Source organism: Bombina bombina, chromosome 4 (assembly GCF_027579735.1).
Source record: "Bombina bombina isolate aBomBom1 chromosome 4, aBomBom1.pri, whole genome shotgun sequence".
Lineage (NCBI taxonomy): Eukaryota > Metazoa > Chordata > Amphibia > Anura > Bombinatoridae > Bombina > Bombina bombina.
In genome coordinates this window covers 680,552,363-680,568,463 of record NC_069502.1, presented here as the reverse complement: position 1 = coordinate 680,568,463, position 16,101 = coordinate 680,552,363, and the positions used below count along the sequence as shown (strand labels likewise).

At 36.9% G+C, this 16,101-nt stretch overlaps 1 protein-coding gene across 1 annotated transcript in view; it reads left to right on the top strand.

The window, feature by feature from the left end:
* The first annotated feature begins 9,244 nt into the window (after positions 1-9,244).
* KCNK1 (potassium two pore domain channel subfamily K member 1) overlaps positions 9,245-16,101 on the top strand; it is a 75,694-nt gene continuing 68,837 nt past the window's right edge. Inside the window, exon 1 of the mRNA XM_053710818.1 lies at positions 9,245-10,181. Within this exon, the coding sequence (XP_053566793.1) occupies positions 9,839-10,181 (343 nt within the window). The 5' untranslated portion in view covers positions 9,245-9,838. The remainder of the gene's footprint in view (positions 10,182-16,101) is intronic.

The following is a 16,101-nucleotide window of genomic DNA, read 5'->3' as shown; positions in this document are numbered from 1 at the left end:
TTAGGGGTTAATACTTGTAGTTAGATTGCGGCGACGTTGGGGGGGCAGATTAGGGGTTAATAACTATAATGTAGGGGTCGGCGGTGTTAGGGACAGCAGATTAGGGGTTAATAGCTATAATGTAGGCGGCGATATCGGGTCGGCAGATTAGGGGTTAATAGTTGTAGTTAGATTGCGGCGACGTTGGGGGGGGCAGATTAGGGGTTAATAACTATAATGTAGGGGTCGGCGGTGTTAGGGACAGCAGATTAGGGGTTAATAGTTATAATGTAGGTGGCGGCGATATTCGGTCGGCAGATTAGGGGTTAATAAAATAATGCAGGTGTCAGCGATAGCGGAGGCAGCAGATTAGGGGTTAATAAGTGTTAGATTAGGGGTGTTTAGAGACTCGGGGTACATGTTAGGGTGTTATGTGCAGACTTAGTGTTTCCCCATAGGAAACAATGGGGCTGCGGTGTTAGTTTTTTTTCAGCCGAAACTCCCATTGTTTCCTATGGGGAAATGCCGAATCTTAACGAGCTAATTCGGATTTATTCGGAGATACGGCAGCTATTTCGGATTCATTCGGTAGATTCAGAAGTATTTCAATTCGGAAATCCGAATCGATCCGAATCTCCGAATTTACCGAATTTACCGAATTTCCGAATTAATCCGAAACGAACCGCACATGTCTATTAACTAGAATTATATTTTTTATTTGTAAGATATATATGAATTAAATCTACCTTCATTGTCACATTCATCATCAATGATGGGCAATGGCCTTCTGCGACGTTGTCGCCTCTTTTTTTTTCCCCTTTTTGTATAAAATTTAGAACATATAAATGTTAATATCAATGAATAGTTATCTTAATACTATACATTTTAGTAACTATATTCATACCGGTTGTAATTATAGTCTCAGACTCCAGAAAAACAGTCGGTAGTGGATCACATTCAGCTTCTGGACTGGATGGATTCCAGTTTATTGGGCGCAGATAACGGGGCCTTCTTCTATTTTTGACTGTAAAAGTAAAATACAATTGTATTTATATTGTTAATCTATTTTACAGTACATCATACATCTGACGGAAAGAATTACATTGTTAATACTGTTTTACAAACTGCAATCAAGCTCAAATGGATACAAAAACTGCAATTATATTTTTGTACAAAGTTCAAGATTCTGTAAACAAAGTAACAACTAATGACAGATTACAATAGAGTTACAAAATTGATACACAACTATTACATAAATACTTACATTTCATCACATAGCTTCTTATTAGGGTCCTTAATTTAGATTGTCTCCGGATTAGATCATTATAACGCTTCAGGCACTGTTTTCTAGTCCTATTATGGCCAGACAGACGTCTGACCCGTCGCACCATCTCTGATAAAATTGGATTTCTTTTATCCTGTTCCAATGTGAAGATCCCCTTCCTTTTTTTAGGAAAATACTTTTCCATTGTATAGGTGATTATCAGTAATTCACTGATGGAAAACTTCTTGGAACCATTCATCATCACTGTCTGTATGTATCTCTCTAACCATAAAACTCCACCCAATAACGGAACTAATTGTGATTGTAATTGCGCAGTAAAATATACCCATTTAAAAAATGATTTATGTTTAAAAGATGTAAGTAATTTACTAGAAAATTATTTATTAATAAATATTAAAGAAAAACTATTAACCAAGTTACAACTTTTTGTATAAATATAGATTACATTTAAATTGTTACAAAGTGCGTAATAACGTGCACTATATTTCTACGGTCGATACAAGATAACTGGCACTATGTTTCGACACTTGATACAATGCGCAATAACTTGGACTATATTTCTACAGTCAATACATTTGTTTTCATACTTTACATTTATTTTTATGGCTATGTTCATTGTTACTTCAATTGATACATACAAAGGTTATGATTTTTAAAAATGAATGTATATAAAAATATAGACACATCAATTTGAAAAAAAAATAAAAATTGACCAACAGGAATAAAGTAAATTGTTAATGTCCAATCAAATGAAAGTTAATAATTTTATTTAAATTATTCATTAATCTATTCATATTACGCCCCATTTCTGTAACGTTCTAGAAACAAAGTTGTTATTGATAATTGTTCATTACTTTATTCTGACTTCGAACGAAGACACTATTCTTATTGCGCCATTATTTGCTCTAAATTTGCGATGGCTACTGGACAAGCTGGAAAGACGAAAAGTGGCCGAAGTGTGATGTTTAGTCATCGACAAAACTGCATTTTAGTTGAAGCTATCATTGAACATTATGTTGTTATTATCGGCTATCAAGCCAAATCTATCAACCCTCAAAGAAAAAAGGCAATTTGGGAACAAATTAGTTGTGCAGTGTCAGCAGAGGGTAGTTTTCCTAAAGACGTCAGGGCCTGTCGGAAGAGGGTGAATGATATTCGTAAGAATATAAAAAAAAAAATCTGTAAGGAAAAGCAGTTAGAGGTTTTAGAGGTAAATATCTCATTGCTTGCTGTTAAACGAATAGTCTATTCAGAACTTAAATTTCATGATTTTCATGATTCAGACAGAGCATACCATGGTAATAATTTTTCCTATTAAGATTTGTAATTTGTTAGCTTTGAATATGTATTTAGCAACGTTTGATTGCAAGCTTGGAAGCAGGACCATTGTTGGTTGAGGACCTGGATACCGCTTGCTGATTGGATGGATACATTTAAAAAGAAACCAATCCTCAAGCGCTAACCAGGTGCCACACCCAAAAATGGTCCGGCTTCTAAACTTAGATTATTTATTTTTTAAAAGAAAAATAATCAAAAAAGAAGACAACATAAAAATTATAATAGTATTGAATTATAAACTTTTTTGAAATTCCATGCTCTATCCGAATAATGAAAGTATAATTTTCACTATACTATCTCTTTAACATGTATTTTGTATATTAATTTTTGCGTATTTTATTTTAATTTTTTAAATTTTATTTATATGTACTTTAAAGAACAACATGAAGAAGCATTTGAAACTGAAATAGAAAATGCCCAGGTGGACCGACCATCCGAGTCAGAGTTGACTTCTGAACAGCAACAACCCTCAACATCTTCATGTGATATAACATGCAGGGAAGAAACTACCAGTAAGTAAAAGTATATTACTAAAATGTAAATATCATTTGTATTAATGAAATGAATGGACAATGAAATGTAATTAATATATATTAACTTTCTGACTTTTCTCATGATAATTCTGTTTATGTACAGAAGAATTTTTTCAAAAGATGTATATGAAAATCAATGTATTTATTGTTACAGGTGTCAGGGGATTACTACAAACAATGCAGGATTCGTCAATTACATTATTTGATGGTAAGCATTGGCCCTTATTTTTTTTTTTCTTTAATTTTTTGTTTTTTTTTCTAAAATTATTTTTATTTACATTCATAGATGAAATAGAAATCACTTTAGAACCACTTGTGACTGACACAGTTTGTCAGGAGGATGATGATGATGAGACACAACTAGAGGGACAAACTCAAACACAACTTGAGACACCACATGTTGACAAATCAGAATGTGAGGACGAGATTGAGGATGCACAACAATGTCAGATAGATGAACCAGAGAGACCAAATGAAGTTGAACGATTGACAGATATGGCATTGTCTTTTAGAAATGAACAGAATGAATTTTTTAAAGAAATGATTGCATTACAAAAACAGAGAAACAATATACTTCAAGAACAGTTAAATGTTCAAAAGGAGTATTATCAGAAAAAGTTAGAGTTAATGAATAGGCGATATCCAGATGTATAATTATTTTGTTCATATATACCTTTAGGTTATCGTGTCTAAACAATTTAACACACTTATAACCTTTGTTAATGTTTAGTCGAGTTTACTGTTTTGAAGTTGATATTTTGTGTTTAATAAAGATTTTTATATTATTAAATAAAGTTTTTTAATTCAAAGTAAATAACGAAACTTATGTTTTTTGTTTCAAAGTATTTTTTTTTATTCAAAACTAGAAATAGATATATATAACTCTATAAATAAATATATATATATATATATATATATATATATATATATATATATGTATATGTATTAATAACACAACACAACTTTGGTAACAAACTATATAATTCCTCTCAGAAAAAAAAAATATATATATATATATATATATATATATATACACACAATTCTATCTATTTTAAATATATAAAAAAAAAAAAAATGTATTGGAATCCAATCCGAAAATTTCCTGAAAGAAAAAAAAATAGGTGTAAATAATAATATAGAAAAAAAAATATTAACATGTCAATACAGTTTTAATTAGACTTACATCTAAAAAAATCTTTCAATTATTTCAAGACGATTTTCCACTCCAGCTCTTGTGGTATGTCTTGTGAAAATTTCCTGAGGAACATAAACATCTTCTGGCACATCCTCCAGACACACCTCATCTAGAATTCCTTGGGAAATAGCTATATTATGCATTATGCATGACACCAGAATTATGTCATTACATTTCTATGGGGAATATTGTAGATCACCACCGGAATGGTCCAACACCCTAAATCTCATTTTCAGTACCCCAAATGTACGCTCAATAGCACTCCTTGTCGACCTGTGAGCTTCGTTGAACTTGATTTCTGACCGTGTATGAGGTATTGGTACAGGTGTCAAGAGTCAAGGCCTACAGGGGTACCCGCTGTCACCTTCAAAAATATAATAAAATTACAAATTAGCTAGATATAACTACAGGTTTATGAGGTTCAACTATGACAATTTAAAAATTACAATAAAGGTTTGAGTAATATAAATATAAAAAGTTTAATATTCACCTAATAGCCAACCATGGCATGTCTCCACGTTCAAATGCTGCAAATAAAGCTGACTGCTTTAATATGTGATAATCGTGGCATGACCCTGGAAAACCTGATCTTACTGCCCAAAACCTAAGGTTAGAGTCACATACTGCTTGAACATTGAGAGAGTGGAAGTGTTTACAATTTCGATAGTGCTCCTCCCTTAAAGCTGGTGGTCGAATTGCAATATGTGTGCAATCAATTGCACCTAGCACATTTGGAATGCCGGCAACTTGATAAAAACCAGATTTTACTTGGTGCCATTCATGTACATTCCTTGGCACATATATACATTTTTTTAGATGCTTCAAAATAGCTTTTAAGACAGTCCTCAAATGTCTACAAAAAGAAGGCTGACTCATGCCAACCACTGCACTGGACACAGCCTGAAAAGAGCCTGTGGCTAGGAAATGCAAAACTGCCAATAACTTGAGCATTCCAGGTATTGCCCTTGTTCTTCTGGTCTGTGGCTCTAGATCATTCTGTATTAGAACATATAGATTTTGTATGCTCTCCCTGTTTAGGCAAAATCTTTTTTTTATCTGGTAATCAGATAATGGCTGAAGTCCACAACGAGGTAGAAAAACTTGTGGAACTCTTTGCCGTCTACGTATTGGCAAAATCTGTTCATTTATACGATTTTCATGGCCCCGTGCTAAAGAAATTGCAGACAAAATCAGGAAATAATCCATCTTCTGGCGCTGAAAATATGGAGTAAATTAGATGTTCTCCTATCTCTTCATGGAGAACATTAGTAGTCGTATTAGGAGGAGAACTTTAGGCTCTCCAATGGCGCAAAATAATGATAAATATATATTTTGGAGAGAAATAGGTCATATTCTTGAATATACACCCGGAAAAGGGCGTTTTAAAGCTTTATTTTGCGCAAATGTGCGCCTAGGCGAGAGACATTGAAGGGCGAGAATTTTTCAGTCATATTTGTACATTTTTCGGAGTATTTGTGATTGATAAATAGGAGTGAATTGAGGCGCAAATTAAGGAGAATATGTTTGATAAATCGAGCCCTATATGTTCATTATAAGCCCATCAGCTGCCTGTCATAGTATTTATAAATCAGAGTTGATGTTGTGCAAAATGATATAGGTTTTATATACATAAAGCAATTTACTTGTACTCTCCATAGGTTTGACAGTGATTCTGACTTCATATTTGTAGGATGAGGATCTATTTAAAATTGCAATGAGAATTTGTGATTTATCAGAATTACTGTAATTTATTATATATGTGTGTGACTCTTTCAGGTGTTAAGGGTATAGGACGTTTCAGCCACTTATTTTAGATGTATAAAACTGTTAAATATCAATGTTCAGATATTTAACATCATACCGGTAACTTTATCTAGCAGACAAAGGGTTAGCAATAAAAGTGGATAAATTCTAGGGATTAGAATATATATACACTGAAGGGCATGGAGACACAGGATTTGCATTAACATGCTGGTCACAACCCGCAGCTCAGTGCCTGGCAAAGGATGCCTGACTTGCCTTGCTTCCTACTCTAGTACTTTAGTACTAATAGATCTAGTATGTATTTTGTGTCCCAGACTCATCCTGCTATACTTTTCCCTTGAATACCTTTAATGATACTTGGAGGATATAGTGTCCTACCTTGACGATGTACCACTGGACAGTCACCAAGAGGGATGTCACTCCTGCTCCAGAACACCTGGGGAAGCCCCCTCCCCTGATCTGCCTTGGTTTGCCTATATGCCCTCCCCTTATTGCTATTGGGGAAGTCCGCAGCAGGGAGGAGATCTTTACTGCGTACAGAGACAGACTGCTGCCAATATCCTGGTCGGCGCTAAAAAAGTGTGCACTTAGAGTTTTGGCGCGCTGAATGCTTCTATTCTTCTTCTATTATTAAGGCTTTTGATGCACGGCCTTAATAAAGTAGTGCGCGGGATGTTTAAAATCAATGCGCTGCCGCGCGCATTAGAGGAAACGTTGCCCCCAACTAACCCATAACTAAAGACACCCCTGAACAGTTCAAACCTTTAGCTCACAGACAAATTGACTTTTCGAAGTGGGTGGTGCAGTGGAGTGCGCAGTATTTGAATATCATAGCTAAATTAAAAATTAAGTTACAGCGCATATTCATTACAACTGATGAATTAAACTCCATCTAAAATATTGCTAACATTCCAGATCTGTTTTTATAAAGGGGAGAGTTTACTATCATTTTTTATTTTTTTTTGTAGTCATTGAGTGGTACGGCCAATCAAAAGCAGGAGCATACCCTGATAAAAATTAATGGTACAGGCAGATACGTTTAATTGAACTGAATTGCTGCAAAATGATTTGGCAGTTCTTCCTGGTGGCTAAATGGTTAAGCCACTTATCTTCCTGCAAACTTGTAATACAGGTTAAAGTGCCATAAAACATGTTGAGATATGTGTATATCCTAAAGGGGCTTATTAAGTAAAAATAGCTTGCATAAAAAATTGTTTAAAAATTGCTGACAAGTATTTTAAAATAATTTTCAAAAATAAGCAAAATGTTGAAAAAGCCATGCTGTCTGGAGCAGTCTGCTCCACCCCCTCTTATCAGTGTTTAGACACAGGCATTGTATTACAACTGAGTTCACAGCTTCTAGGCATGCTCCAGCAGATACTCCCTATCAGTGGCGTAGCGTGGGGGGGGCCACAGGGGCGATGGCCCCGGGCGCATTATTATGGGGGGTGCAAAAGCCTCCACCAGACAGTAGACTGTTGTGACAGTCCACTGTCCCAGACTCCAGCGGCGATTTTGGCAACCCTGCTGTTCTGTCTTCTTGAGTCACTCTCAATGCAAGTGTGAACTTCAATCGTCTGACTCGTCACGGTCTGTGAGTCTCTCTGTGCCAGTGCCCCCACCTGTAAGTGTAATCTTATCCGACTCTGTCTGAAAGTTACCTGCTGTCTAGCCGCAGCGTTATAGTTTACGTAGCACGGCGGGTCCTGACTCCTCCCACTCCCAGTGCGCAGGTCAGGAGGGACCGAGGGAGCAAGTAGTGGAGGAAGAGCCTGAGGACTGTCTCTAGCGCGTCGTGCCTGCCTGGTGCCTGCCCGTGACTTTAAAAGAATAAAAGGTAAGTAATTTGGGGAGGAGAGGAAAGGGATGTCAGTGGCAGCGGCTTAGTGGCTATATTGACTGAAAAATCAAATTGTCAGGATTAAACATGCCATTGGTAAGAGAAAAATGTTAACATGGTCCAGCCAGGACAGGACACGATTGCATCCTGGGATCTAATTGTAACAGACATGTGAGAGGATGTAAACGGACATGTGAGAGGAGGCCCTAGCTTTTGTGTCTTTTCAGATTGATATATATAAATAGTATATACACTGTTGTATTCAGTTTATCTGGGATGATGTATGGCACCAAGGAATACACATGCAGCAAAATGGAAAAAATCATGTTATGTGCTGTCTAATCCATTAGTTATCACTTAAAAGATCATTAAAGTAATATGTTATATGTTGTACATGATGAATCTAAAATGTAATATATTCAATTCATGATATTCCTGATTCCTAAATCTACATTTTTTTTATATGTATGAGGAGGTATGACCCTGTTTACCAATGGAGTTTATTAGCCTATGAGCAAGTACCTACTGTACTGGTGGAAGAGAGTCAGTGCTAATGGGTTAGGGGGGGGGCGCAATTCTTACCTTGCCCTGGGCGCTGACAACCCACGCTACGCCACTGCTCCCTATGCATTTTTGCATTCTACCAAAGCAACAATAGATATAGATACAGCCATAGAAGGAAATGTGTGGGGGGAGTTAGAGCTTTGCAATTTGGAAACTTAAAAGAAAGGGTTAATGGCGAGGCACTGCAGTATATATTTGCAGGTAAACTAATTAAAGCACATATTATATTTTGTCTCTATCGCAACTGTTTTTTTCACATTTTAATCAACATTCATAATTATTTATAGAAAATTAATTTGATGTCTGCTTGCCTTCCTTGACCTAGGTATTACCAATTAAAGGTAAAGTAAATACAGGTATCGCCTGTACCATTCATTTATATCAGTGCATTCAGGAGCATGCCCTGATAAAAATGAATGGTAAAGGCAGAATGCATTTATTCACTGATGAAAATGAATGCTAGAGACAGATACATTTATTCACTTTATTAATTTGTCATACCTAGGCCAAGGAACCAGACATAAAACTCGTTTTCTATAAATAATGATGAATGTTGTTTAACCAGTATTGCAAGTTTGCAGGAAGTGGCTTAACCATTTAGCTACCAGAAAGAACTGCCAAACATTTTGTAGCAATTCAGTTTAACTTGTTTATCCTCATTTTCTTAACTTCATGCTATTAGTTTTAATCTATGATAAACAGATGGTGGTTACTCTGCAGAGAGTGACAGTGTTGGAGTACTCCCTGACAGCAATGGTTTAATAAGGGAGTTGGTTTAGTACTCCCTGACAGCAATGGGAATTAGTTTATTTTCCTCATTTGCTATACGCTTATCTATTATTTTTAATCTATGCTAAACAAGATAATGTGTATCTGGAGGGCACTCAGAAGAATTGCACTTTCGCATACACAATGTTAAGAAGTGAAGTTAGCGTGTTTTATTGCGTTTCCTCGTATACCGAACCTGTTTATTACCTTTTATCTATGCTAAACAGTGTGTACTTTGAGGGAAGTGCGTATAAGGTAGGGCACGGCTGTGGTGTAGTAATGCAGATTCCCTCACTGTAAGTCATTGTCTGATACCTGAGAGGGAGGAAAAAAAGACGTCACAGCCAGGCTGAAGTCACTGCCACATCAGCTGCCATCCTCCCTCGCAACCAAAAGTCACACAAATGGAATCACGACGGAAATACAAAGAGCATGACAAATAACTATAATCATCAAAACACATGGACTTGTTTTTTTTTTAATTAAACAGCTACAATGAATAATTATTATTAAGGCGTTTTTAAACGTTTTCATTATATTTTTGTTATATATTTTTTCGCTGCTCGTTTCTAATGGCAGGAAACGCGTGTGTGCGTCTGATGGAGAAGAACAGATCAGCCTGGTGGTTTACGTTCCTGGTACTCGGCTATGTGCTGTATCTGTTGTTCGGGGCCGTGGTCTTCTCCTCGGTGGAGCTGCCGTACGAAGAGCTGCTGCGGCGAGAGCTGCTAGAAATGAAGCAGCTCTTCTTACAGGAGAACGAGTGTCTGAGTGAGCAGCGCCTGGAGCAGTTCCTGATTCGAGTGCTGGAGGCCAGCAACTACGGTGTGTCCGTGCTCAGCAACGCGTCTGCCAATTGGAACTGGGACTTCACCTCGGCGCTGTTCTTCGCCAGTACAGTGCTTTCCACTACAGGTACAATGGGATAAAGGGGGAGTGTACAGGCAGCGAGGCCTTTGTGCATAAATGTCCTTGGATGAGAAGGGTTAATAGGTGTGCACATACAATTTCAATAATATAGTCCTCAAATCAGGGGAGTGGACACATGTATGCCATAGTGTGTTTCCTCTATGGTGATGACAACACCATAGTTAGTATGCTCTTCTGGATGAGAATCCGCACACACTGTAAAGAATAAAACAAAAGGGTGATCCAATGGCACAGTACCTCAGAATCCATATCTTATATCAAGTGAATACTCACACAGAATGGGATACAATCATGCCGCTTTTATGAGTATGTCTTATTATGTGTGTGTATTCACTTTATATTGCATTTGAATCCTAATATATTGTGCCATTAGAGTGCCTTTTGGCTTTATGTTTTGCACATTAACATATTTATTAGTTTGTACTCATCCAAAAATAAAGCAGTCGGCATTCTGTAAGGTGAATAGTTTGTCCATTTTACACAATTATGTTATATCTTTCATCTGTATCATCTTCAGTTGATAAACTGAAGGCGTGAGCAAAAATACAGACTTTCAGTGTTAAAGTAGCTCACCCCAAGATATTATAAATGTACTGAATTAATAACAATCACCTGGAGGTCTGTAACTTCATCTAAATATTCTGTTTACCAGGAAGAGATACTCTGGGCGCGATCCGATATACGGCGCAGGTTTCGGCGCAAGCGTGGAAACCTGCGTCACCCGTAGTTTCAGCTTGCACAGCAAGCTATCTCATATACGGCGCCGACAGTTGCTAAAGTGCCGTAAGTCGGACAAACTAGCGATGTCCAGAAATAAACGTAAGTACAAATTTCTGGAGTCGCCAGTGATTTACGGCACTTTAGAAACTGCCGCCACATAAAAAAAACTAACTAAAGTATAAAATCTCCCGTTACTGTCTAACACGCCTCCCAAAAATAACCCGACACGTATACCCCTCTATCCGCAATCCCCCCTCTCACTCCTAATAATAAATATATTAACCCCCTAAACCGCCGCTCCCAGACCCCGCCGCCAGCTACATTAAATGTCTTACCCCCTAATCTGACGCCCCTACACCGCCGCCAGCTACACTAAATGTCTTACCCCCTAGTGTGATCCCCCTACACCGCCACCACCTATAATAACTCTATTAACCCCTAATCTGAGCCCCCTACCCCGCCGCCACCTATTTTGACCCCTAATGTGAGCCCCCTACCCTACTGCCACCTGTATTATATGTACTACCCACTAATCTGACCCCCTTACACCGCCGCCACCTATATTACATTTATTAACCCCTAATGTGAGCCCCCTACACCGCCGCCACCTATATTAAAATTATTAACCCCTAATCTAATCCCCCTACACCGCCGCCACCTATATTAAATATATTAACCACTAAACCTAAGTCTAACCCTAACACCCCCTAACTTAATTATTATTAAAATAAATCTAAATAATATTAATAATATTAACTAAATTATTCATATTTAAATCTAAATACTTACCTATAAAATAAACCCTAAGATAGCTACAATATAATTAATAATTACATTGTAGCTATTTTAGGGTTTATATTTATTTTACAGGTAACTTTGTATTTATTTTAACTAGGTACAATAGCTATTGAATAGTTAATAACTATATAATAGCTACCTAGTTAAAATAATTACCAAATTACCTGTAAAATAAATCCTAACCTAAGTTACCATTACACCTAACACTACCCTATCAATAAATTAATTAAATAAACTACAATTATCTCAACTAAAATACAGTTAAATACACTAATCTATATTACAAAAAACAAACAAACACTAAATTACAAAAAATAAAAAAAGATTACAAGAATTTTAAGTTAATTACACCTAATCTAAGCCCCCTAATAAAATAACAAAGCCCCCCAAAATAATAAAATTTCCCTACCCTAAACTAAATTGAAAAGTAATCAGCTCTATTACCAGCCCTTAAAAGGGCCTTTTGCGGGGCATTGCCCCAAAGTAATCAGCTCTTTTACCTGTAAAAAAAAGAACAACCCCCCCCCATTACAACCCACCACCCACACACCCCTACTCTAAAACCCACCTGATCCCCCATTAAAAAAACCTAAGTCTAACCCCCAAGTGGTCCTTACCTGTCTTGAAGACTGGCGGAGAAGGTCCTGTTCCAGGCAGAGAAGTCTTCTTCCAGGCGGCGACATCTTCTTCAAGGAACCAGCCGGCGTGGAGCGGAGGAGTTGAAGACCGATGACCGCGGAGCTGAAGACCGTCCTCTCTGGAACTGAAGACCAGCGATGCTGGAACTGAAGATCGGCGACGCTGGAACTGAAGACCGGAGCCATGGAGCGTGGAGGATCCTCTTCATACGATCTCTGAATAGGAATTCAAGGTACACGATTAAAAATGGCATCCCTTGAATTCCTATTGGCTGATTTGAGCCTTCAAATTCAAATCAGCCAATCGGATTAGAGCTACTTTAATTCTATTGGCTGATTTGAATAGCCAATAGAATAAGAGCTACTGTAATTCTATTGGCTATTCTAATCATGGCTCCGGTCTTCAGTTCCAGCGTCGCCGGTCTTCAGTTCCAGAGAGGACGGTCTTCAGCTCCGCGGTCATCGGTCTTCAACTCCTCCGCTCCGCGCCGGCTGGTTCCTGGAAAAAGAAGATGTCGCCGCCTGGAGAAGGACCTTCTCCGCCGGTCTTCAGGACAGGTAAGGACCACTTGGGGGTTAGACTTAGGTTTTTTTAAGGGGGGATCGGGTGGGTTTTAGAGTAGGGGTGTGTGGGTTGTAATGGGGGGGTTGTTCTTTTTTTACAGGTAAAAGAGCTAATTACTTTGGGGCAATGCCCCGCAAAAGGCCCTTTTAAGGGCTAGAGCTGATTACTTTTTTAATTTAGTTTAGGGTAGGGAAATTTTATTATTTTGTAATCTTTTTTTTATTTTTTGTAATTTAGTGTTTTTGTTTTTTTGTAATATAGATTAGTGTATTTAACTGTATTTTAGTTGAGATAATTGTAGTTTATTTAATTAATTTAATGATAGGGTAGTGTTAGGTGCAATGGTAACTTAAGTTAGGATTTATTTTACAGGTAATTTGGTAATTATTTTAACTAGGTAGCTATTAAATAGTTATTAACTATTTAATAGCTATTGTACCTAGTTAAAATAAATACAAAGTTACCTGTAAAATAAAAATAAATCCTAAAATAGCTACAATGTAATTATTAATTATATTGTATCTATCTTAGGGTTTATTTTATTGGTAAGTATTTAGATTTAAATATGAATAATGTAGTTAATATTATTAATATTATTTAGATTTATTTTAATAATAATTAAGTTAGGGGGTGTTAGGGTTAGACTTAGGTTTAGTGGTTAATATATTTAATATAGGTGGTGGCGGCGGTGTAGGGGGATTAGATTAGGGGTTAATAATTTTAATATAGGTGGCGGCGGTGTAGGGGGCTCACATTAAGGGTTAATATAGTTAAAATAGGTGGTTGAATATGATGGTAATTGGGTAGGAATGAGACTAAATTGCTTCCAAGACTATATGAATCAATCACTGCTTTTTTGCATTGTTTCCTCTTTTAGTCATAAATGTCAGGCTTTGTCTAAATTAAAGAATCATAAAACCCATTTTTTTTCCTTTCATGATTCAGATATAGTATACAATGTTAAACAACCTTCTAATTTACTTCTATTACCAAATATGTTTCATTCTCTTGGTATTATTTTTTGAAGGAGCAGCCAGGCACTACTGGGAGCAATTTGGACACATTCGGCCAGATTAAGAGTGGAGCGCTATTGTTTGCATGCAAGTATTATCGGATTTTCGTTTGCACGCAAGTTAAATTGCGCTCTTACTACAAGTTGAAAGTAAACCTGATCACTTGAGAGCAATTGAAGTTAATGCTGGTTGGATTAGCGAATCCTTAGTGCTGTGGTTAACTGTTTCGTGAAACAAAAAAGTGTCAAAAAATACATTGCACAATACAAAAACTTTTTACTTTCAACTTGTAATACAAACACAACACACTCATAAATTTTTCTTCTAGCGCAGTTAGTTTGCGAATGAAAGCGCTCCTCTTGTAATCTGGCCCATAGAGGGCATTTATATGCACATAAATGCAGCTTGCTCCCAGTAGTGCATTGCCGCTCCTGAGCCTACTTATGTATGCTTATCAACAAAAGATACCAAGAGAACAGAGCAAATTAGATAATAGAAGTAAATTTGAGAGTTGTTTAAAATTACTTGATCTGAATCATGACATTTTAATTTTACTATCTCTTTAAGGCCAGGGGGGGCACAATACTACCCTCTTTGCTTTTATTTAACCCTCCATTTTCTGTCTGCATGTCACCCATAACTGCTAATATGCAGCAAATGTTTGCGTGATGTTACTGTGAAGCATTTTCTCCTATAACTCTCTGTTCATCAGAGCACATTTTTTAAAATAAGGTGGAAAACCTTAAACATGCCCCTTCCCAGTAACATAAGCACCACCACCTATACCAATTTATTTAGTGTGTAATGTCCCTTTAATGGTTAACATACAATTTCAGAATCAAATACCTTCTTCAGAAATGGACATAAAGAGTAGTTAAAGGACCATGGCTCCTCAAAAACTGTCTGGTGCCTGGATTTATAAGAATTTAATGCCCCTCACCCACTGCATGCAGCACACTTTTACTAGAGTCAGAGTGGGGATCCTACCGTACCTGCTCTAGGTCATGACAGGGATCTAGAATACTCAGTATGCCACTCTGCCTCTTTCCTGGGTTTCCACAATTAATTTGTGCATGTGGATCCAAATCTATGACCAAATCTTTCTGACTATTTCCATGTAGTAACTTTCTGTTCAAAGAAATGTTACACTTTTTTTTTGGCTCATCTCACTGCCTTTTCTGCATGGTGTCATGGTCATTTAAATGGGTTTCTACTGTGACGTTCTGCGGGGGATACTCAGTAGTATGAGAGATTCTGCACTTTTATTTACCAGGCCCCTGCCATGAGTTTTTGCAGAGGTTGGGGGGGAAAAAAAGAACATGATAATTATTATGGTGTGTTTGGGGGGGGGGGGGCAACATACTGCTAGACCAGATGTGCAATAACTGGGTGGGAAAATCTTGGCATGTACTGCTGCTTTGACTGGGTGGGAAAATCTTGGCATGTACTGCTGCTTTAACAGCTGTGAAGATTTTAACTTTTGCATAATCATGCTAACATGACATATATTAACAAATAAGTCTGCTGGCCCACAGGCATAGACCTGTTTAAATGATTGTTTATATTGTTTTCAGATCCTGGTCCTAGGCCTCATGTTGGAGAATCAATAACCTTGCCATAATACTGATAGAAGTAGCAATTATACTCTCACATACCCTTAAAGGAAAATTCAAATTTAAACTTTCATGGTTCAGATAGAGCGTGCAATTTTAAGATACCTCAATTTACTGATCTAATGTACTTTATTGTTCGGGTATCTGTTTTGATCATACTTGAAATCAGACCCAGGATATTTTTTTGTCAGTCTGGGTGCTCTCTCTAACACTCACAGACAGACTGTTAAATGGTGCATCACAATGTATACAAATGTTCCCTCCACTAAATCAATATTGCTTACATGAACATTATGTACAATGTAATTTTCTATAATGTGCATGTATATCTATGATCCTTGCCAAACTATAGTGTAATGTATCCATGTGAATACACTATTTTATATCAATATAATCAAGTAAATTGTGTATGACCGCAAATTATGAAAATTCTCCTGATACATACCATTAATCCCTTTAAAAGATGAATTTAAATTGTAATGCTATATATTATCAGGAAAATTTAGTTGCTCCAGCTCCATATTTAAAGGGACATGAAACCCATTTTTTCTTTCTTTC